Source organism: Dendrobium catenatum, unplaced genomic scaffold (genome assembly GCF_001605985.2).
Source record: "Dendrobium catenatum unplaced genomic scaffold, ASM160598v2 fragScaff_scaffold_1400, whole genome shotgun sequence".
Classification (NCBI taxonomy): domain Eukaryota; kingdom Viridiplantae; phylum Streptophyta; class Magnoliopsida; order Asparagales; family Orchidaceae; genus Dendrobium; species Dendrobium catenatum.
This window is the reverse complement of record NW_021319862.1, coordinates 87,022-112,716: the sequence shown is the minus strand read 5'-3', so window position 1 is coordinate 112,716 and position 25,695 is coordinate 87,022. Positions and strand designations below refer to the sequence as shown.

The 25,695-nt window shown below is 33.2% G+C and overlaps 1 protein-coding gene across 8 annotated transcripts in view; it reads right to left on the bottom strand.

Moving 5' to 3' along the window:
* The window catches only part of LOC110106909 (ubiquitin carboxyl-terminal hydrolase 22), an 83,167-nt gene extending 59,648 nt beyond the window's left edge, over positions 1–23,519 (bottom strand). For 3 of the 8 annotated variants that reach the window (XM_028699863.1, XM_020836992.2, XM_020836993.2), the window contains exons 1-2: positions 22,512–23,518; positions 20,192–20,313 (exon numbers count right to left, since the gene is read on the bottom strand). In XM_028699863.1, the coding sequence (XP_028555696.1) occupies positions 20,192–20,313; positions 22,512–23,422 (1,033 nt within the window). In that variant the 5' untranslated portion in view covers positions 23,423–23,518. Of the gene's footprint in view, positions 1–20,191; positions 20,314–22,511 lie in introns of all 8 variants that reach the window. The other 5 variants (XM_028699864.1, XM_028699865.1, XM_028699866.1 and 2 more) reach the window with 2 other exon arrangements.
* Between the last annotated feature and the right edge of the window lie 2,176 nt (positions 23,520–25,695).

Sequence of the window (25,695 nt, the reverse complement as noted above, 5' to 3'; positions counted from 1 at the left end):
TTGCAAGCCAAACTAATAAAAATGCATCTTTGTATACGAAGCTACTACTGCTTGCCAAGGTCCATAAAATGTTGACTCTCTATTCCTTGATGTGGTTCATTCCTCATAAATCTTTCTACAATCATCAACATTAAAGAATTTTTAAATTCACCCTCAAGTTTTATGAGATATTTGTGGGTATTGCTAAGAGATATAACTTGCTTGTACCTAAGAAGATTTGTTTTCATCAAAAAGGTTTATGGCATATTTTCTTTGTGATAGAGAACTACCATCTTTTTTATTTGCAAACTAAACGCGAAGAAAATATTTTAAATGATCTTTGATTATAGACATTTCTAAAGATAATAATTTATCTTAGTAATGCCCAAAATGACTTCTAATAAGAAGAATCATTATGCAAGAGGAAATATCAAATAATGAGATAATGATCAAACTATAATTTCCAATTTCACTGATGGTTGCAAGCCAAACAAATAAACTTACATATTTGTACAAGAAGCTGTTATTTCTTGCCAAAGTCCATCAGAGGTTGATTCCCTCTCCTCATAGGGTTCAACCCTCTATCTTTTAGCAACTATCAGCATTAAAGAATTTATAAATCCATCTTCAAGTATTCTAAGAGATTTGTGGAATATCCATTGTAGAGATAGCATTCTTATGTCTAAGAAGATGTTTTTTTCTCAAAAAGTTATATGTCGTATTTTCTTTGTGAGTGAAAAACATCACCTATTTTATTACTTGCAAAACTCAATATCAATAAAATATTTTATCCCGAACATCTTTGATTATAGACAGCTTATAAAGATAGTACTTCATTTTAGTAATGTCCAAAGTATTAATTCCAATGAGAAGAATTTCATTAATATAGAAAACATGAATCATTATGCAAAGTGCATTGAATAAAGATACAATGATCAGTAATACTTTTGTAGTCCAACGCCAACAAAAACCTCGTAGAATTTATCCAATCATACATAAGTTTTTTGTTTTTACTCATAGCTTTGTAATGATTACATTTAATTGTCTCACCTTGAGCAACAGATCCGAGAAATTGCTCAATATAGATAGCCTTGATGAGATACCCATAAGAAAAAAAAAACATTATTGAGATCCATTTGCAATATTGTCCTTCATATTTTTTCCAAACAAAGAGAAGAAGACAAACTAATTAAGCCAAGCCTTAGGGGAGAAAGTTTCAATGTAGTCTAGGTCATGGACCTGAATATATTATTTCGCCACCAATCAAATATCATAACATTTTATAATTTCATCAAGATGGAACTTACCAATTCAAACCAAATGACATGAAATGGGTGAAACTCTGAAGTTCAAGCAATAAAATCTCAGGTATGATAATAAATAACAACACCCGCTCTAATGTTCATTGTGTGCTTCTAATTAACATTAACTTGAGCCTCCTCATATGTCATAGGAATAAAGAAAATAGACAAAGACAAAGCAAACTAATGAAAGAAAGAAAATTGATGATCAAAGAACATAAATTAGCGTAGCAGATGATTAGTATATTAATTTTCATCTTTTTTACAAAGCTATAGGCAGATGTAAATCTAAGGGCTCAAGTTCAGGCGAATACTTGGTCATTAGATGAGACAAAGGGGGTTGCTTTCATAGAAAATAGATGTTTCCTATGAGATAGAACAGTCATCATTGTTATAAATGATAGGGGAACTAATGAGGGAAAGTTTGTAAGATGCAAAGTACGAGAGAAGGATATTCCTAATGATAGACAACATCAAGAAAGACATCTAGTAATTGAGTGATGAGTTATCATACAGATAAATACTATGAGTATGAAACTATCCAAGAAAGGCGCAACAAATATTGAGGTGAGAGTATATCATGGCCTTAAAAAAACTAGACAAAATAAATATAGTACAAGACTAGGAGTAAGATGAAAAGGCAGCTTATTGGGAAAAAGAATTGAGAATGAAGTAGCATTGCCCAAAAAATTTGAGGGCATACGATTAATGCACAAGGAGTGAGAAGGGCATTTTACCCAAAAAATTTTAGGAACATGCATGTAAAATAGTAAAATTTGACAACATCAAGAATACCTTGGCACTTAAGTTTAGCCTAACACTTTGTTGGTATGCATTTAGGCATAACGATATAATTCTTAGAACATAATAATGAAGGAGATGGCATATATTCATAAGCATTATCAATGCAAATGGTTTTAATTTAAATGAAAATTTATAATATTATTTCTGATGATATAATTTGAATTCAAAGAAGACCTACAACCGATACTTCAACAAGCAAACTCAAAAAATATTGATGTGGTAATCAATGAAGAAAACAAAATAATGAAAACCCAAATGAGCAGACACATGATTTGGTCCCAAGATATTTGAATATACCAAATAAAAATGTGCACTATTACACAAAAAGGGTGACAAAAGAAAAGGAACATGATGATGTTTATTATATTCACAAGCTTGATAATAAAATTTTGAAATAGATGATGGTACATGAGTGAAGACCTAAAAATGGTGAGGTAGGGTTGATCCAAATAATAGATTCATTGATAAAGAGAATTATAGGAGATTAAGACAATAGAAGAAGCAGAATTGAGAAAAAAAAAATTCCTTCAACTTCATTACATGACCAATCTGTCTTATTTGTATTGAGATCTTAAAAAATACAGTAAGAAGAATAAAAGTATACCAAATAATTATGAGACTTGGCAAGCTAATCTATAAAAATGATTTACAAAAAAATTTTGGGACATGTAAAACATACCCTAATTAATAAGGAGAGATGGCCAATTATTTTCCATGGACCAAGATAGAGAGCAAATAGCAACAATAACAAAGGGAAAGAGGTGTAATGGAAAATGAAATAATAATTGTTAGTTACATATCATATAGGAAGAATCATCAAAATCTAAAATACAATACATAACAAAATGAATAGATGCGTTTAAATCAGAGAGGAACAGCATGTGAGGCTAAAATACAGTTGGAGAAGGCGGTCATAGTATTCTTAAGAAAAAAGTGACTAAAACTGGAGTACCAATAGAAGAATCAGTTGGAATGAGATCAATGTTTGAGAAATATTGAGTTACTTGTAGATAGCTAAACTTTCCCAACAATAGCAGATAAGTAATTTGGCTTTTAACAATGTTAATAAGGTGGAACAAAGTTGTAGTAGTCAACATCATGACCATCTTATCATGTGATTATGATCGCCCCATGTTATTGACCCAATAAGCAAAGGTAAATTACGTGTGGCTCATTTGAGATTTGATAATAAAAAACTTATCTGGCATAATCTAACAATTTGCTAAGTATTTTTATAGATAGATAGATCCAAGCTTAATTAATCTACTATGCGAGTTTGGATCCAAGTTTACCAAAGTCTGAACTATGTCTTATATTATTCAAGATTTATCAATAATTAATGGGAATTTATTTGACTTTATTTTCTATTTGTTTAATTTATTGATATTATGATCTATATAAATTATAATAATTAATAATCACACATTAAAGATTTATTTCAACATGAAATTGATTGCTAATATTATTACAAAATTTAAGTGAGTTTATGTTTCATAATTTTATCATTACATTTTTCATTTATATGTCAATCATAATTAATTATGTTAATTAAAGAAAATTATCTTCTATTTTATGAATTTTTATAAATTTGTTTTTTTACATGAAATTTTATGAAACCTTGTTTACTAAGTTTTCACACAAAAATTCTCATAATTTTCATTTGATATATTTAAAAATTTGTGCTGATAGTGAATTAATTAAAAAAAAAGGCAACTATGTTATACTTAATGAATTTTGGCTTCATTCTTACTTCATTTGATTCTTTAAATTGCTTAAATGTTTTTCATATATTTGATAATATACTTTCGATTACAAATAAATTTATAATAAAATTTTCAAATATTAGTTATTTTAGTCCAAATCTAGGCAGAGCATATCAATCAATTTGTGCAAATAGCAGCCCCTAGTCCCTAAAAATGCTTAGTAACAACTAATTCTTGGAGTCATTTGGGAGCTATTAAAGGTGAATTTTATAAGAGTTCTTAAAACTTTTCTAGAGATTTCTCCATCACATTGGCTATAAATATAACATACAGAGTGAAGAAAAACTCTCTTTAAGTAGATGAAAAAATTGTACTAATCTTGTTATATCATTTTGAGTGAAATATTGAAGAAATTAAGTATTCATCAAAAGCAAAGCTCTTTGGTTCCTCCACTTATGATGATCTCTCTCTCTCTCAATCTCTTTAGAAAATTTAATAAGTTTATGAGGGCTTGAGATGCAAAATATCATAAGTGAAACCAAAACAAGGTGTACTCTTAAATTCAAATTTGGAAGATATGGTATGAGATAAATTGTTTTCTACAATTGTAACATATTCCTTATGCTTTAGATCCTTATATTAATATAAGTTTCTTACACTTAACTAAACTATTTATTTTTTATGACCTAATATTGGCAAATTTAGAGGCCAACTTGGTAACCAATGGAATCACAAGGCTAGCTATTGATCATTGTAAACAAATTGGCAATCTATGGGCCTCTTTAAGGAGAAAAAATCTCTTTCAAGTTCTCAGGGAGATAAATATGTATAACAACAATAGCATGAAGCCTTTATCCCACCATGTGGAGTCGGCTACACAAATCCTTTTTCTTCATTTTGTCCTGTTAAGAGTCAAATTCACATTTAAATCTAATAAAGAAAGGTCATTTCTAATATTTTCTAACCAAATATTTTTAGGGGTCTACCTCTACTTTTCTTAACATAGGTCAAATCTAATACATCTAATCTCATAATGGTGTCATTTAAAGGCCACCATTTTACGTGGCCAAACCATCTAAGGCGACTCTCTAATCATATATGCCACTAGAGCTACTCCAACCTTTTCACGTATATGCTCGTTTTGTATCCTGTCTCTAAGAGTAAAGTCACTCATCCACCTGAGCATCCTCATCTCTGCAACACTTAACTTAATATTATGTTTCTCTTCTAATGGCCAATATTCTGCGCTATAAAGCATTGCAGGTCTCACCACCATCTTATAGAATTTTCCCTTAAGTTTGAGTGGTACTTTTATATCACACAACAAGCCCGATGCATTCCTCCACTCAACCAACGAACTTGAATTCTACTAATAATATCACCATCAATTTCACCATCAGTCTAAACAATAGACCCAATATATCTAAAAAGTACACCCTTATTAATGACTTGATTGATTAAAGTCACAAACCTCCCACTATATCTATTACTATTAAAATTACACTCCATGTGTTTCGGTTTTAGATCTACTCAAATAAAAACCTTTAGACTCTAAGGTTGACCTCCATAATTCAAGTTTACCTTTAAAAGCATACACTAGGGTACATCCTCTTGCAAATGTCTAGTAAGAACATCAATGACTAAGGCAAAAAGATATGGGCTTAAGGCTGATCCTTGATGTAATTCAACTGTAATAGGAGAATACTTGGTCAAACCACCTTGCATTTGAACACAAATAACAACTCCTGCATACATATCCTTAATGACTTTAATATAAGCATAATTAACCCCTTTCTTTTCTAAAACTCTCCATAGCACTTCTCTTGGAACTTTATCGTAAGCTTTCTCTAAATCAATAAAAATCACATGTAGATCCTCCTTATTCTCTTATACTTCTCCATCAAACTTCTCAATAAATGTATAGCTTCATTAGTAAACCTTCCCGCATGAATCCAAATTGATTTTGAGAAACATTAGTATCACGACGTAACCTATGTTCCATAACTCTCTCCCATAGTTTTAAAGTATGACAGGTCAACTTAATTCCTTTATAATTTGTAGAATCTTGTGATCACCTTTATTCTTAAAAATAGGAATCAACACACTCATTCTCCACTCATCTGCATCTTTTTAGTCTTCAAAACAAATATTAAAAAGTTAAGTAAGCCAAGAAATTCCTTCATCTCCTAAACATCTCCACACCTCTATTAGAAGATAAATATGTACAAGATATATAATACTTCTTTAATTACACTGAAATGAGTAATTTCCATATATAAAAATTATCAAAAGCAATCAGAAATTCTATTATATAAATAGAAGGGAAAGATCCCTTTGAAATACACATAAATTAAGGAAATTCTCCTCCATTCAGATATTAGAGCTCTAGGAACAAAAAAATCCTAAACATGTTTTTGTTGCAAAAATTTTTCTATCCCTCCCTATCTTCTGATTCCCTGTCCTATTGCTCTACTACAAGCAACCACCAACTTCCCACAAGAAAAATTTTTCTTCTTTTCTCCTTACAAAAATGTCTCCCATAAAAACCTATTGACCAATCAAATAGTCCACATCAAAACTTACTGGATGAGTACTCAAACCTTCAATCTTCAGTCAAACGGAATGGGATAAATTATTTAATGTGATTCTAGATTGTGAGAATCTTTCCCAAGGGGAAGGAAAAGTTAGGCGCTCCATGCCAAGTGCATACAATCTTAGTTTTGCTACATGTTTTATAAGAAGTCCCTGGATTATAATTAGGTTATGGATTTCAATGAAACTAATAATTAGCATAGCCTAGATGTTCCTAACTATAGCCAATAATATATGAGATAAGATGAAGCAACCACATTCCAAAGTATGTGATACTGATAAAATTTTCACCACCAAGCAAGGTACTCTTATGAATACTAAAAATATTGACAAAATGAAAAAAGTTATGGGTCAGACTCGATTACTACTAGTGTACCAAAATGGGCTGCAATGAAGATATTGCAATGTTATAAACTATTATAGAAGGATAAAGAATTTCTAAATTCCTAGTTAAACTAAATATTGAATATGACCACGTATGCATTTAACACTTGAAAAAACTCCCTTTCTAGCCTAAATGAAATTTTATCTACTATTAGAAATGAAGATGGGCGACATGGTATTAAGTTAAAACATCATCCTTGGGTGATAATGCTGGCCGACTTGTTGTCCCATACATCGAATGCAAGCAGAACCAAGTCATACAAGCCCAAATTGAGGTCACCAAGGTCTAATAATAAAAAAAGGTATGCTTTTCAATTATTACAAATAGATAGGACATAGAAAGACATCTACTGAAAACTCTAAGAAAAGCCATATAATAAAAACAACTCTCGATATAAAAACAAGTCTCTATGCAAAACTAAGCCTCTTTATCAACTTGTTAGTAATTTTATTTTAAATATTTTATAATCTAATGTCAATATTATGTAGATTTCATTAGTTAGAGTTTGCTTTGTAAACCAACAAAGTTTTGAAGAACATTGCAAAGATATTTAAACCTATAAAATCGAGAATTACCATTGCCTTGCCCATTAAGAAAAGTTTGCAGTCATGTTCACTGGATGTAGGAGAACACAAGGACGGTAAAGCTACTTCTCCAGAGTATTTCTCCACAAGGAGGTAGGGTAGGGAATACTAAACAAGGGATGCTCAATCATGGATGAAGGTTAGTTTACTATCAAACTACATAAAAATATTTTTATCCAAATTACTCTATAATTTAGCTTTATGCACTTGAATTTTTAACTTTCTACTTGCTTAGGTGAATGTTCTTGCAGGGATTGTTGTTCTAATGTTCACCTAATAGCATAGTGACTAGATCATCTTATTTATGCTTAAACTTGTAATACTCACACTCTTAAAATAAGTTAATCTCATAATCAGCATATCTATTTGTGTGGAGATTTTTGTAGCTTCGATGTGTGTTGAATCAATAGGCCATAAGCTTATGCTGTTGAGTTCATTATTCATATTATTCTTAAGTAATCATATACCCTCTCACTTTATTTTGTACACATACACCTTAGATCTCTCATGTGATTATTATTGTAAGCTGAGTTTGTTGTTTGCATGAACTTACACTAATCTTGATTAAGTGATACACTCATACTTGTAGCGCATTCACTTTATTATTAGAATAATTTATCTTATCCACCACCTACAATGGCCACAATTGTAGAATTGATTACTTCGATGCATGTTTGAGCTACTATATTCAAGTGCCACATCATTCACTTTTGTACTTATATTTATCATTTGCTTTGTAGCTTGTCACATTTTGTATAAATTGGAACCTACACTAGTACACTTACATGTTTATGCTTTTGTTTGATTATTTTGTTTTACTTCATGCACTTATTGTGAAGTTTTGAGTAGAGAAGCGTTTTGAAATAAGTTCAATAGTGTCATCACAGACTCGATCACTTCCCTCTTTATATGCAAAGACTCCACATTTGTTCTTATTGGGAAAAGTGGTATGATCATGATAAAAAAAAGGAGCAACTAACTCAGTAACCTAGAGAACATAGGCAAGAGCAATACATATACACAAGATGATTGCTTCTCCCATCAATTGAGCTAGAATAGATTCTCGAAATGGATGAAGCTCAGAGAGAAACTTGGCAATAAGAAACTCATTTTTTTCCAAATAGTCAAATTGATGATTAAAAGGTAATTTTGAATAAATTCATATGATTTTTTTTCTTTTAGGGGTTATTTAGTTGACTGAAAAAGGAATACAATATAAAAAGAATACAATGTAAATAGAATGTAGTGTACTTGGAGTACTTTGGAATTATTTAGATGTGTAAAATGAATACAGGAGATTACTTTTCTTATTAGGTTTGAAATAAAATGAGCGCAATGTAAAGTCCAAAGGGGAAGGTGGTCGATGGCTGGTGGTGGACGGTGGTGGGCGATGGCTGACTATGGTGGTGGTGGCGGTTAGCTGCGGCAATGGTGGTGGTTGGTGGCGGCCGGCAGTGGGTGGTGGTGGCCAGTGATGGGAGATGGCCGACGGCGGTGGTGGTGGCAATGGTCAGCTGTGCCGATGTTCAGAGCCGGTGGGTGTCGAGGTTGTGGTCGGTGGTGATGTTCGGCGATGGTGGTGGCCGAAGATGGTGTTGGCCTTGGTCAATGGTCGGCAGCTGCAGTGGTTGTCGACGGTCTCAATAACGATGAATGTATGATGTATTTGGAACTCGCCCACATCTAAGGAATTCCAAATACACCAAAAATGACCTAGAAGGTGAATCCTAAATACACCAAATTTTACACCTTGTTCATTTTACTTCAGGACAAACACTAATATTCTCATAACCCCCCGCATGGAACACTTTACATCAATCTTACTTCAAACCAATCAGCCCCTTAAGGTGTAGTACTCTTAAATAAACGTCATTTTGTGGCAAAGAGAAGTGTCTGATAATGCCAATAGATGTCTTAAAAGTAAGTATAGCAAAGAAAGTCCTAGAACCTATTGATGGTCTCTTGAAATATTAACGTAAATACAATAGTAGGTTCTAGGCTATTGAGCATCCATATGAGAACAACATAGTTGGAAGCTTAATGATTGATATATTTGGTGGCATCTATCCATTTGGGTGGAGATTAGGGCTAACACTACCAAGAGTAAATAAAAGAAATTGGAAGAGTTAAAACAAATATATATCTATAACATAAAGAGGGTGAAAGGAATTATTGATGAAGAAGACGTGACCTAGCAGTTGAGTAAGAAATGGAGTGTAGCAACGAGAGATACAGAGCATAATTGAACATGTGCAATGACTGCAATGGAAGCATGTGGGCTTGATGTGCAGGATCAAGTGTGGATGCAACATAAAATGAAGCATAGGCACAGGTGTAGTGGGTAGGCTTAGGCGTCGGTGAAGACACGAGCGTCGGATGCTGTGAATCACGGACACTTCCAAATGGCTTTCATGTTCATGTCAAACATGTGTCGGACACGAACATGACTCCAACACTTTGGACACATTCAACAAGCCAAAAATTGTGTTGATTTTTTTATTGTCAAATTGAATTTCGACACTTACAAGACATAAGTGGGTCACACTAAGTGGTTTAGAAAGGGAGACTTAAATAAGAGAAATGGTAAGTTCCTAAACCTAGAAATCCTCTTATTCTCTTAGATTTCTTGAAGTGAAAAACTTAGGGTTTTTCTAAAACTTGAAATTTTGAGAGGAGAATGTTAGGGAATGTTTAATGATGTTTCCTAACCACAAAAATTAAGTTTTCACCAAAAAAAATTTAGGTTTCCAAAATTAGGATTTTTTCGATTTTCAATTTCTATAAAAATTTCTTAACGAATATTATTCCGAATGATCTCAAGAAGGTTTTTAATGGTAGAAATTAGAATTTTTTTACAAAATGTCATTTTTCCTAATTTTTAATTTAAATTAATCCGAAAATAAAAAAGCCCTAATTATTAAATAGATAATGGGGAGCTTTTGGCATGCAAATATGATGAATTTAATAAAAAACAGGTTTCTAAAATTAGGGTTTTGAGGAAAAATAGAAAATAGAAATTAATTTAAATTAATTTAGGATATGGTAAAGGATTAATTTGGGTAATTTATGGACTTAGACAAAAATTTGAATTTTTAAATATTAGGGTTTATTAAATCAGAAAATAATTAATATTAAATATTAATTAAAGGAAAATGAATTATAGTTAATGTTGGGTGATAGGAATTTTATAATGGATTAGAAATCTTTTATGTAATGGTTAATAATGTGCTCCCTCTTTCGAAATATTTGAAGTAAACTAGATTATCGTAAGAAGAATAGGAATCATTGATGTTGCTTTATATTTGAAAACACCAAGTTGAAAGTTTAAGATCTTATTAATATTATTTGAATAGTGGAAGACCATAGAATTAAGTTGAGACTAACTATTAAAATCTACAACCAAGCTTGAAATTTTGGAAAAGATTAAAGCGTAGAAATATTCAAAGTGAGTATTTATGACTTTTAATTACAATAATGATATTTATTTTTCCTACACATGATGCATCAAGTATTATTCTTATATATTTGCTCACTGTTAATGTTACATCATTTTTCTTTATGATAAACAATTGATCATGTTAAAATGAAAATATGTCATTTATCCTATGTTATCATGATATTTATTATAAAATTCAATATGAAATAATGTGAAAAAAGTAAAATGAAATGATATGATATAATATGCTTGTATGTACATGTTGACTGATGGAGCACACCCCATTATAGTACTAGATGGGAATGCAATGTACCCGTGCACGTTAATAGAAAAAGGTTATAGAAAAGAAAAAAAAAGGAAATTATAAAAGAGTACCTTTATTGGTACTAAATTAAATGGTGGCTCCTGTAATGATTATATTATTTATATATTATTTATGAGAAATGAAAAATATATGAATACATATATGATATGTATGAATATATGATTTATGCTTAACACTGATAGTTATAAAATGAAAAAGTCTCATCATGAACTGATATAATTAAAGGATTATGCATATTATTTTCAACTCATTGAGTTTTTGTAGTTTAAAGGCATATTTTACTCACAAAGCTGTGGCTTACTGTTAGTTACTCTAACCTTTCTTTTAGGTAAGTATAATATAATCAGAATGAGTAGAAGAGTCGGAAATATATATTGTAAACGTGACGCACCGGAAGAAAGGTATTTAAGTTATTTTTATATCAGTTTATATTTTTGATATTTAGTAGCTCTTTCAGTATATTGGAGATAATTTTAATAATTAAAATTTTAATCTACCGTCCGACCGTCTGTTCTTGCTTCGTTAATTCGAGCCCCATGGCCAAGTCATGACAAAAGTGGTATCAAAGCCAAGGGAGTATCTCAGGAATGTGAATCATAATGAAAGAGCCATACGAATGATATGTGAACTTATTTGAGAAGAATTTAAATATTTGATTAGATAATAAAATTAATTGATTTATAAATATATCAGGTACACGAATGATCAAGAGGAATTAATTGATAGAAATATGGAAGGAGAAGACTTACCACCTAAGGTAACTGTGAACACCAATACCTTTGGTTAAATGATGGCGATTATGACCCAAATGCTTCAGGAATCAAGATCATAGCCTGCAGTTGGAGTGGATAAATATCTGAAGTTGTTTCAAGACATGCAACTACCATTATTCAAAGGTAATGAATGACTAATTGAGGCAGAGTATTGGTTTCTTCGTATAAAGAAGATTCTGGATAGCATGTCATGTTCTGTTGAAAGAAAAATGTCACTCGCTACCTTTGTCTTGGACGAAGAAGCAGAAAGACAGTGGAGGGAACAACACGAAGACAAGCTAGGAGATATTCCAAATTTATTGGTCAACTGGGAAGAATTTGTAGAACTTTTAAGAAAATGTTTGTACCCATGTCAACAATAAGGCAGATATAGGACAAATTTATAAGATTGATATAAAGAGACAAATCAGTGATGCAATATAAAGCAGAATTTATAACTCTATCCAGATATGCACCGCAGTTGATTGCAACAGAAAAGGAGATGTGTTATCGATTCCTATCTGGTCTAAAAGATACAATCAGACAACCTTTTGTATATTTAGGAATCGATAACTATTTAGTGTTGGTGGAAAGAGCTAGAAAGGTGGAGATTGACTTTCAAATCACTCAGAAGCGAAGGGACCAACATAAAAGGAAGAGAATTGAAGAAGATATCCAAAGCAATCAGATTGAAGGATCAAATGGGAAGAAGCCCAAGCTTAATCCTAATGGAGTTAGTAGTATTACTATCAGTAGAGTCATGGAAGCTTGTGTTAAGTGTGTCAGATTACATAAGGATGAATGTTTGATGGGTTTCAACACTTGCTATTGATGTCATCAGCCTGGACACATAGCAAAATATTATCCTTCATTGGTTCAAAGGACTTCAGGATAAATGAGATCAAATGAAGCACCTTCATAGAGGGCTTTGTCAAACAAAAGCTGATATAATCATCAGTTTCAGCTTCAGCACAAAATCAATCAAGGAAGAATGTTAGACCACCGGTTTATACTTTGATTAAGCAGAAGCCAAATGAATCCACAGATGTTGGCAAAGATAGTTGAGATGGCATTATTAACTAATATAGTAACTTGTTATGTCATATTAGATATTTTGGGTTTATCAGATTATTTTGTTATGTTATATCAGACGTTTAGTTCTATTCAGTTGTGTATTCAATGTTGAAGTTTATATTAATTGAAATTGAGGATGTTGTTTACTTATGTAACTAGAAATTATATGTAAATTTCGATGACAAAATTTTTATTAAGAAGAGAGAATTGTAAAATCCGAAAAAATATCGAATCATAGCGTCGTAGCGTATTTCGACACACCGTGATGAAAATAGTCAAATTTTCGAAGTTGTTAGTTTTTGAAGAAATACTTTTTATAAAATTCTACATTATGGTTGATTTCTACATTAAATTTCGAGCGATTTAGTATAAAGAACTTAGGGTTAATTTTGCCTAGATAGGGAAATAAAAATCGTCAAAGATTATTTAAGTTTAAATGATTAAATAACTCGTCCCTTCTCTATATAATTCTTATGCATGCAAGGGAAAAAAGGGTAATAGAACATTTTCCACCTCATGAAGCTTTAAGGGACAGAAACTATTCGATCTCTTTTGTTTCTTTCGGTTTCGCTTTGTCCGACTGCAAGTAAGGGAGGGAGAGAGGGCAGCGGACAAGCTTTGGGGCGGCGACGACGGCAGTTTCCTGCAAGGATCTTGGAGGAAATCGAAAGGGAGACATAAAGAAGAGAAAGAGTAAGTTCCTAAACCTACAAATCCTCTTATTCTTTACTATTTCTTGAAGTGAAAAAGTAAGGGTTTTTCTAAAACTTCAAATTTTGAGAGGAGAATGTTGGGGAATGTTTAATGATGTTTCCTAACCATAAAACTTAAGTTTTTCTTAGGTTTCCAAAATTAGGGTTTTTCCGATTTTCAATTTCTATGAAAATTTTTTAACGAATATTGTTCCAAATGATCTTAGGAAGGTTTTTAATAGTAGAAATTAGTTTTTTCACAAAATGTCATTTTTCTAATTTTTAATTTAAAATAATCCAAAAATAAAAAAAAACTAATTATTAAATAGATAATGAGGAGATTTTGACATGCAAATATGATGAATTTAATAAAAACAAGTTTCTAAAATTAGGGTTATGAGAAAAAACCGAAAAGAAAAATTAATTTAAATTAATTTAGGATATGATATAGGATTAATTTGGGTAATTTATGGACTTAGACAAAAAATTGAATTTTTAGATATTAGGGTTTAATTAAATCCGAAAAATAATTAATATTTAAAAATTAATTAAAGGAAAATGAATTATTGGTAAAGTTGGGTGATAGGAATTTTAAAATGGATTAGAAATCTTTTATGTCATGATTAATAATGTACTCCCTCATTAAAAATATTTGAAGTAAACTAGATTATCGTAAGAAGAATAGAAATCATTGATATTGCTTCATATTTGAAAACTCCAAGTTTAAGGTTTAAGATCTTATTAATGTTATTTGACAGTGAAAGACCTTAGAATTAAGTTGAGACGAGTATTGGAATATACAACCAAGTTTGAAGTTTTGGAAAATATTAAAGCTAGGAAACATTCAAAGTGAGTATTCATGACTTTTAATTATAGTAATAATATTTGCTTCTCCTACATATGATGCATCAAGTATTATTCTTATCTATTTGCTCACTGTTAATGTTATATGATTTTTCTTTATGATAGATAATTGATCATGTTAAAATGAAAAGATGTCATTTATCCTATATTATCATGATGTTTATTATAAAAATTCAATGTGAAATGATGTGAAAAAAGTAAAATAAAATGGTATGATATAGTATGCTTGCATGTGCATGTTGACAGATGGAGCACATCCCCTTATGGTACTGGATGGTGACGCAATATACCAGTACACATTAAAAGGAAAATGTTATGGAAAAAGAAGAAAAAGAAAATGGTAAAAGAGTACCTTCATTAGTACTGAATTAGATGGTGAGTCCATGACGGTTGTATTATTTATGAGAAATGAGAAATATATCAATACAGATATGATATGTATGAAAGATATAATTTATGCTTAACATTGAAAGTTATGAAATGAAAAAGTCTCAAAATGAACTGATATAATTAAAGGATTATGCATATTGTTTTTAACTCTTTGAGTTATTATAGTTTAAAGGCTTATTTTACTCACTAAGTTGTGGCTTACTGTTAATTGCTTTAACTTTTCTTTCAGGTAAGTTTAATATAATCAAAATGAGTAGAAGAGACGGAAATATATACCATAGACATGACACACTGGAAGAAAGGTATTAAGTTATTTTTATATTAGTTTATATTTTTTATGTTTAGTGGCTCTTTCAATATATTGGAGATAGATTTAGTAATTAAAAATTTAATCTACCATCCAACTGTTTGCTTCCACCTCGTTAATTCGAGCCCCCGGACCAGGTCGTGACATTGAGTTGAGGTGATTTTGCTGGGATCAGACGAGCAGAAGGGTTGACGGGCTATAATAGCTACAGGATCAAACTGAGGAATTATATTTATGAAGGAATCGACAAGGTAGGAGTGTTTGATCAGAGATAGGAATTGGAAGCAGGTCAGGGTCGAGATTTGCATGAGCAAGAGGTTGAGTCATGGGATTTGGCTAGATTTGTGCTGGACAGAGGACTGTCCACTGCTACTTGCATGTGAAGGGAAGAAGACGAGGGACGGGTTGTGTAAGGAGAGGTTAGAGGCAGCATAGTGAACGGAAGGAGATTAGGCAGTTTTGACGTGGAGTTATTCATGTGGAGAATGTCTACGTGTGAAGGGAAGAAAGCGGGTGTGAGGTCTTATTGCTCGTGTGTGGAGGAAAGGTCGGATCGGATGGGGAAGGCAATGGCTTTCATTCGTCGTGTGTGAATGGAAGGGAACTGGGGTGAAACGAATCAGAATAGAACACTGACAAGGAGTTTCGAATGGGTTTGGTAGGCTTCACGGTAGGGAAGTTGAAGTGCAGCTTTGTGTATCCAAAACAGCCAAAGGCCTCATCTCATTTGCATTTTGACGATGATACTTCATCATTGTTCGAGGCTGAAGTGACGTCCGAGGCGAGAGATTTACGGGAGAAGATGACATGCAGCGACGAGATTCAGCAGATTTCAGGGATTTAGCTGGGGATTTCGACAATGCGAGGTGAGTTAATGATAGCTTTTGATTTAATTTTAATTTTAAAACTCCCTTTTTAAAAAATATTATTATTATTATTATTATTATTATTATTATTATTATTATTATTATTATTATTATTATTATATTAATAATAATTATAGTATTTATTATTATATTAATAATAATTATAGTATTTATTATTATATTAATAATAATAGTATTATTATTAGAATTATAATAAAAATCCACACATTTCAAAATCCACGAGTCAGGTCCTTGATTTGCACGTGTTTTCTGAAAATTCATGTTTTGCCTCAGGATGCGTGTTGATTTATTTGCGTGATTTTTTTTGGGCAAAATCACAGTTGATTTTGGTTATTATCGATGTTCTAAAAGCAAAGGCAAAGTCTGTTGTACAATCGGACATCGTTTAGGCGACGTCGTGAGTCAACTTCCTCGATTTGTGCATCATTGTCTCAGAATCATTATCGATCTCGTCGCACTATTTTAATTGGACGAATTGATAGTTCCTTTCGGGTATTAAAGACATTATGAACGCAACTACGAAGTTTGTTTTGCGATCAGACATTGTTTGGGCAATGTCGCACGTCAGTTTCAGGTGTCGGTCTCCCCCCTTTAATCAATCCCATTCGATTAGACTGCAAGGGATTCCCATTTAGATGAATTGACGTCATGATTGCAACGGCGTAGTCCGTTTGGCAATCAGATGTTATTTGGCCCTTCAAGTGATATGTCGTATCAACGCGCGCATCGCTTAATTCGCCAATTTTGCCTCTTTTTGTGTGGTTTGATATGTAGGGGTCAACAGTAAGCAATCTGGAAAGTATTTATAATCTTAATTAATAAGCAGCACTTAAGAAGAAATTTTCATGTCTTTCTCCGCTCAGGGAAGGAGGGGATCTTGTAATAGTAAGATTGAAATAATACAATTATAAATAATGAAAATCTAGCAAGGATATAGGTAAGGGCCAAACCTAGTAAAGATTTTGTTTGTGATGCCTCTTGCATCCTTTCACTTATTATTGAACTTTTTTTTATTTACATCCACTTATTTTCTCGTAAATCAAAAATTTAAATTACACACTCATTTAATATTTTTAAAGCCTAAATAATTTAATAAAAAATATTAATGCACACTCCCCCCTCCCCTATTGGTTAGGTCATACACTTATCAACCCTCCTTTCTCCCTAATCCATACGATAATGCCCCAATTGAAGTTCTCAAACTCTAAACTAACTCTAAAGAACATCAAGCAAACAATTTCTTATTTCATGTAGCACCACTAAGATCACCTTACCATCAGATCCTTCAACATCATCATTCACCATCCAACATGATTTGTGGCTGAGATAAGACTACACACCAATTTGATATAGTTATACTTTGATATTTTTCACAAATTAGTTATGAATTTACAAAACTATATTGATAAGATTTGTAAGTATGTTCTTTTATTATTTTATGCTTCTAATGCATCTTTTGATTATTCTATCCATATTACTCATTATTTTGATCCTTATGATGAAATTCATTTAAGTGCATTATTCCATGCACACTATTTGAAATATTTTCTAAAAAATGTCTCATTGATAAGCTTTATGGAACCTAACTAACTAGAATCATCAAGAGAACCTTGATCTTGTCACGACTCGGTCTGGAGATTCGAATCATCAAGAGAACCTTATGACGATTAATTATCTTTAATTAAAAAAATCATATAACATTAATAGTGCGCAATTAGATAATAATAATACTCGATGCATTACATGTAGGAGAAGCAAATATCATTACTATAAATTAGGACATGAGTACTCACCTTAAACTTAGGAAATGTGTTGCTTCACTTTTACTCCTTATTTTAATCATGGTAGATTTAAAGCCTATAAAATATTACTTCATCAAATTTAATTTATATTTTTTCTTTAATTTCTCTAACTTTTAATTTATAATTAATTATTGTAATTTCAATTTCAAGTTAACATCTCAAATATTATTGATTAGTACCAAGGTTCTGAAAACCGCACCAGATAACAAACCGAAAGAAAGAGAGGTTCACGTTTGACCAGTCGAACCGGATGACGTAATAAATAATATTATTATTATAAAAATTAATAAAATTAACAAAATAATGAAATATAATAACCATACAATTTATTTAAATTTAATATAAATTATTGTTAATTTATATTACATATTTAGATTTAATTTACAAATATAAATTATTTAAAAATTCACAATATAAAATTATAAATATAATTAAATATTGTAATATAAAAGTAATTTATTTGGTAACATAAAAGTTTTTTAAAGGTGAAAAACTGAAACTTTGCAAATTTTTTAATATAAGAGTATTTCATTTGGTAAAAATTAAATAGTATTAACCAAAAAAATATAATAATTTTTTTCAAAAAAAATATTATTCAAATTATAAAAATTAAATTTTTATATTACAATTTATATCATATAATTTTTACTCGAGCAGCTTGATGAGAAAAAATGAATCCAAATAAACTTTATAATATATATAATAAAAAATATTAAAAAATAAATAGATAAAATTAAATATTATCAACTAAAAAAATAATTATTCATATAATAAAAAATAATTAAAAAATCATTAAAAAAAATATGTTGTATAATATATATATGAAACTAAAGATGATTTTTATACTCTCTTAATTAACTATTTATTAAATATATCCAATTAGTGCTTGTATTTTAATTTAGCAATAAAATTTAATCTCGTTATTTAAATTTAAACAACATCATAATTAAAGTCTCGCTTACAGATGAAATATAAAATTTATTATTATTATTTCTATATTTGATAAAATATCTCATTTCCTATACAATTTTGTCAACTCATTATTCTTCTCAATCAGATTTACATAAATTTAATTTATACATTTTCTAACTTAAAAATATCATATTATTTTATATACATATCATAATTAATTAAATTTTAATATATAAATTTCATTAAAAAAAATTATTATCATCATCTTTTATCAAAATAATACTAATAAAAATCTTACATTGTTCCCTTACACGAGACTCTCGCTTGCCCTACCCATCAAGTTTGCTTCCTTCCTTCTCTCTTTCTCTCGATCTCCCTTTAATATAACTTATCTTTTCTTAGAATTAATCATAGAAGAAGAAAAATGCCAAAATAAATGAATTTGAAAAACTTAATTCCTTCATTCTTCCTCTCAGCCGCTTCTCTCGACAAAAACTTCCTCACGCATTTTAACCTTACGAGAGTGAGTGAACCGAAGATATTATTCAAAAGAAGTCATTAGTTTTCACTCTTGTACACATCCGTTGAAGAGATCACGCGATCGGATCCGTCCATCCCTCCAATAAAGTCGCTCGCGTACGCAGGCCTTTGTTCGGCTCTTGCTCGCACAGTTTAGGAGTTAGGACTAGCCGGTTCAGTTTAAGCTGGTTCTAATAGATCTCCAAGCATTCACTGTTGGTTAAGTGCAGTAAAATACAAGCTTTCAAAAAGTAAAATGGTCAAACCTTGCTTAGAATCAAGAATTTTTTCTTTCAATTGATCTGGTCTTTCATATCCTTTGGGTAATAGCCTAAGATTGTGCCAGTGCTTTCCTTCTTTAGTACAACAGTGTAAAACTCAATTCTAGCTTTTAAAATTCTTATATTTGACAGTTAGCTCTAAATCCTCGGGCTTCAAGAGTCTGTAGTAGATGCGGACAACAGTAAACATACCACTATCAACTTCTCTTATGTACTTTCCTCATTTTAAGCCTAATAAACACTAAATCTCTTAGCATAATCCCTCAATTCAAGCCAATTAGTTTCAATTTTATAAATTGCCGTAATTTTATATCAGCTATCTGCCTACCATTATTCAATCTAAAACAAGTTTTGGGCATTTTGATATTAACTTTGTCATTGATGCTTCGCCAAAAATCTTCAATTTTCCAAGTGGATACTTTCAACCACCTGTTGCTTGATCATTATTGCAGTAAACAACTGCTTCACAACTTCATAAATTAAATTTGTCAAACAATGCATGTAGAACGGATATGTGATACATCGAAGAAAAACTGAAAGAAGGGATATTAGAAAAGTTAACAAACATGAAGAAGCGATCTGAAGAGAGTTACTGATGTTACCCTCATTGTGTAATTTGCGCTGCTCATGCTCTTTTTCATGGATTCCATCAAGCATGGTAATGAAAAAATCATGAGCGTCTTGCTGTTCATAACTTGCCAAATGTGAGGCATGCTGCCACCAACTGCAACCAAGGAAAGGTCGCCTATCACTGTTAGCAAAATGGTTTATACTTCACTTGAATCAAGATTTTGGAGGTACTTTAAGAAGCAATATTGTTTGTACTTTGTATACATTGTCAAAACAAAGCTGCGTTAGCTAGAGGCATGCAAGAAATTGGTTGAGAAATCCAGAAAAAAAAGTCACCAATTGAAACCAAAAAAGGTCACCTACCATTGTTAACAAAATGATATATTTTTTAATCCCGTTTTGGAGATATTTTTAGGAGAGATATCGTTTCTATACTTTGTCAAAATGGTAGTTTTAGTAGCTAAAGGCATGCTAAGAATTGGTTAAAGATCCTATTTGGGATAGTTTGACAATAACCAAAATGTTTAACTGTAAGAACATCGGACACATGCAAATGCATTACCTGCCAAATTCACCTTTGTATTGGACTCAAAACTCAAAAAAATTGACATTGCTGATCAAAATCATATTGAGTTATCAGCAGACATCATTACAAACACTCTCGTGAAATCATCACAATCAAAGTTTCACTTCAGCAGAAAAGATTCAACATGCCCATAGAAAAACCATATGGGTTAAGGAATTATGTGTTGGCTTCAAACCCAGAACATTGAACGTTCTAGAATTATCTATGAGAATACAACATAGGCATATGCATGAAAAATCTTTTATCTCAAACAAACAGTGGTTGGAGATACTCATCAGAGTTGCCTAACAATATTAATCAATTTTTATGATGAGAAGAGATTTGGCCTGAATTATTTGGTTCAACACCAACTAAAACAACTTATGCATTTTAGCTAAATAAACTAGTATATTCAGCTATGTATTGGACCCAATAATAGCAGATATCAGGAAACAAATTCCTATGAAGGTTGATTTATCCTGCAAATCATTGCCAAATCAAACCTGAATTGGACCCAAAAAGTAGCATTTATCGTAGAAACATACCTATAGAAAAAAAAACAGTGTAATTGATACCCAATGCAAGAATTGTGTCTGCTATTTTAAACACTCAAAGTGAAATACACTAGAAATATCCATCCCACATTGCTAGTACGTGAAAAATCTTTCATTGAAGACAAACAGTAGCTACAGATGCTCATCAAGGATACCTAAAATTGCGTCCAGTTATAAGGCCATTATAATAAACTATCAGGCTAAAAAACTTGATCCACAAGGGCTTCCTGAGTTGGTTAGCTTCATCATATGGAAGATGCCATCTTACAAAACTAGCTGTAGATGTAAGAACAGTAGCAATGGATCTTTAAGCCATTCCAATGCATTTCTTAAGCAAATGATGTAGATGTTCTTGTTTTTACCGATTAGGCTAGAATAAATAAATCAATTTCTTTAATATAATTTATTTCTGGGTACATCAGAACTTTACTGTAAATATGGATCTAGCTAAAAAGAGAGAAAGAGAAATTCTAAAATTTCATTAGATTGATAGAAAGTACAAAATTAATATGCATTTAATAAAAGTAAAATTACATAAAAAGGCCTAACAAGTGATTGTTATAAAAATACATAAATAGCTCATATTGAGTTCTAAGCAAAGGACAAAACTTGGGTGAAGTTCGGCGCCGACTTCACTTAGGCAGTTAGGCTTGTTGAATTCTGATGAAATTTTTGGCGACTTCATTTGATGACTTTAATGAGCATAGTGCCAAGTAAAAGGCAAATAGGTTGCATATTTTTTATCACTTGACGAGACCAGAAATCTTTAAATGGCCAACCCGTCTTGACCTTGGACAATTATAAACAGCAAGACAGATCTAACCCGATAAATGCAAATTTGGATGTACAAAAATAGCACTTAAGACGATTAGAAAATGCGCACGAGCCAATGCAACATTGATGGGACTTATGATGCGCATATTGAATCCACAAAATGGGCCAAGATTAGAGTGATCTGATCGTAAGATCATAATCCGTAGCAGCAACTGGAATGGATAAGCCCGCTTTCCTTTCCTCTTACGCTGAGAGAATCGTACATTAAAGGAAAAAATTTATAGTTTCTGTCAATTCTTTAACTGGCTCTGAAAAAGTTTTATATAAATTTTAAAATGGAGAAGCTTTTAGATAAACAAGAGCGAAATCCCTATCACAGCGGCTAATGTCCTCCCTACCAACTTTCCGACCACAATTACATCTGAAAGAAGAGAATGGAACGATGGAGGTATATCGGACCTATATAGAAACTTGGCAGGGCTGTAAGGTCTGCTATCACCAGAGAACACCGCAGAGTACATCGCGTCCAGATCACAAGAAAGGCATAATGTAGCAGTTATCTGCTCGTCAGCACCTTCACCTTTCTTCCTCCTGCTTCTCTGCTGGCAAACGAAGCGATTGTGTCGATCGCTCAGGAAGTAGTTCTGCAGGAGCGGAGTATGAAGTAGCGCTTGAAGAACAGAGTTCAAGAAGCAGGTGTTCCCAAGATTGTTCAATCCTCTGAGTCCCCACGGAAAGCGAGATCCAGCCGACGAAGATACATTCTCATCATTGGCAAAGATGGGGCCAGATCCCCTCCAAATCACTGCACTCTCCTTCCGATTCGGGTACCACGATCGGTACTCAACCCTCTGCCGCTTTCTGACATTCTCCTCAGACACGGCAGGCTCCAACCTCGCCGGCGCGGGTGCAGCAGCGGCCTGCGCAAACACGACGGCGGCGTCAAAGTCACGATCGTAGATCTGATCGCCGCATGCGCAGCAGAATAGCTCGGCGCGGTCGACGTCGACGGCTATCTCATGGCCAATACGGGCATGGGCAGTGGCGTGAGCGGGACAGTGGACGGCAGCGCAGGCGAGGCAAGCATAGAGGCGAGGACTACTGGCCGAGGGGCACGAAGAGCAGCGAGGGACCTCGCCAGGACCGCGTCGAACCTCGGCACGACCGAGTGGACGCACGCGGAGGCATTGATAGAGTGAGCATAGAGGATGGGAGCTCCCGGCGGAACGGTAGGCGGCGAGGTGGGGACAGGGCGGTGGAAGGCGGATGGAGACTGCAGCGACGCGGTGAGGGCCGGCGGAGGGTGACGGAGGCGATGACATGGGCAGATCTGGGCGCTGTACAGGATCGACAGACGGTAAAGCTCTCATGTATCGGGTCGGCAGCTCGCCCCTTGCGGATCGGTTAGAACTCGGCGACTCATTTTGAGTAGTCGTCGGGGCAGCGTATGTTATATGCTAGCGGTAAAAAAAGTAAATGATATTAAATAGGCTGAGTCGCCGGCTAGACTTCGTTGGCTTGTGACCAATTCGACTCGGTCGGCAGAGGGGAACAGCGAGGCCGGCGAAGCGTGCGCTTCAATGGATAAATTGGGAAATTTAATTTTGTATGATCGTGATATTTGGATAAAAATATACATTAATTTTTTATTTGTTGAAATATAAGCGAAATTTATTTCAAATCAAACTACCCTTATTGTGTAAATATTATTAAAACTAGGAGATTTGATGTTATATGCCTAACAATGACAATATTTAAACAAATATATCCTTATATTTTCATATAATAAAATATGATTAAAATATCATTTGGATCAAAATGTCATCATTTTGTAATATAATTGATATATCATCAAAACATTATCTTGATCGGACACGAATCTTGAGGCAAGAATCAAGTTGGAAACTTCAAAAATTAAATTTGAGATCATCTGAACTCTGATTTCAGCAAATTTATAGTCGAATTGTGCGTATCGGAAATACGAACCCAACGACACTCAAATGGGTCCAAATCGAAGACCCGATGCACATTTGGAAGGTTCAATCCATAATTTGGTTTACCAAAAAGTTTATAAATATGACATGCTTATAGTCGAATCGAGCGGCTCGACGAGATGAATCCAATGAGCCAAGGATCGATTTAATTCCGATATCATTAAGATCTTCAAATGTCTAATGAAATATCCACGATCAAGGGATTCAATATCGGCCGTCCATCCAAACCACTCCACATTTGCCCTTGATCCTCCCCGTATTTATGGGTCATGTAACTCTCAAAAAATTATGAATAGTCCCCCATTTCTCTTAAGAGGGGACCGAAGCAAGAGAAGAAGAAGATAAGAGAAGGAGATCATAGTAGAAGAAAAAAGGAAGATAAGGAAGAAGCTCCTCCTCGACCATCGCTGGACTTTCACCCAGCAGCCGGTCAATGCAGGAATTAAGTAAGGAACCCTCCAAAGGGGGTGATGAATGAGACCCAAGCAAGAAGGAGAAGAGAAGAAGGGAATGAGGGAAGAAACTCCTCGACCACAGCCGGAGTTTCGCCCGACATTCAAGTGACGCCGGAATTCTACCCGACTTCCAAGTGACGCCGGAATTCTGCCTGACTTCCAAGTGATGCCGGAATTCTATCCAACTTCCAAGTGAAGCTGGAATTTTGCCCGACTTCCAAGTGACGCCGGAGTTCCACCCGACTTTCCAGCGACGCCACAACTCTGCCCGATCTTCAAGTGACACCGGGATTCTATCTAATCTCCAAGTGTCTCTGGAATTCAGCTCGAACACACAACTTATTTGTAACTGGATTTCAACCTTGAAGTGAATCATTGTAATATGATTATCCAAAATTTTAAGAATAAGCAGTCTCTTGTACCTCTAGCAAACACTAGTAGAATCCTTTCAATTGGGCGTGGCCCCACGGTTTTTTCCCTTTCCACGGTTTTCTACATAAAAATCTTAGTATTATTTCATCTTCTATTTGTGTGCTGGATATTCGTACAATGCTAAGACAAAAACTTTCTAACTCTATTACCGCGTATATTCTAGTCTGTAACAGTTTGGCGTCGTCTGTGAGAAACATTATCCCACAATTTCAAGTGTTACTTTGATGGCCAACATACGTAGCAATCGTATCTTGGAAGCCTCCTGCTCTAACTCACACCAATCAAGGAATCCTTCCATGAACCAAGGACGCTAAGCATCCGCCTCTTTTTATCTTGAGGGGCATAATGCTATTAGAGAAGGAACTTTGGGGCCTTCCCTAAAAGACTGCATTAGAAAGATAGAGGAATATCATAATGAGATCCTTCAACTCCTACGAGAGACTCGACGACTGACATTAGCACCTAAAGAAGAGATTTTTCTCCCGCGAGATCCACTAGGGCTCAAAGATATTCAACCTGAACATCTTCGTGGTGAGATTCTCCTTCCTCCGCCAAGGATGCCCCCTCCGACACATCAAGAAAATGAGCTTGCTGACACAGCAAGCTCTACACATCCTTCACATATAAGTCACCAACCTCGTATTCCTTCGGACATCCCCAAGGACTCAGCCTGACAGCATATTGTTGAACTCCCTCGTAATGCCTTACGTCATGAATTACGAAGATTTGTCTGAGAAGAGTTTCCCATAAGGGGTATAAAGC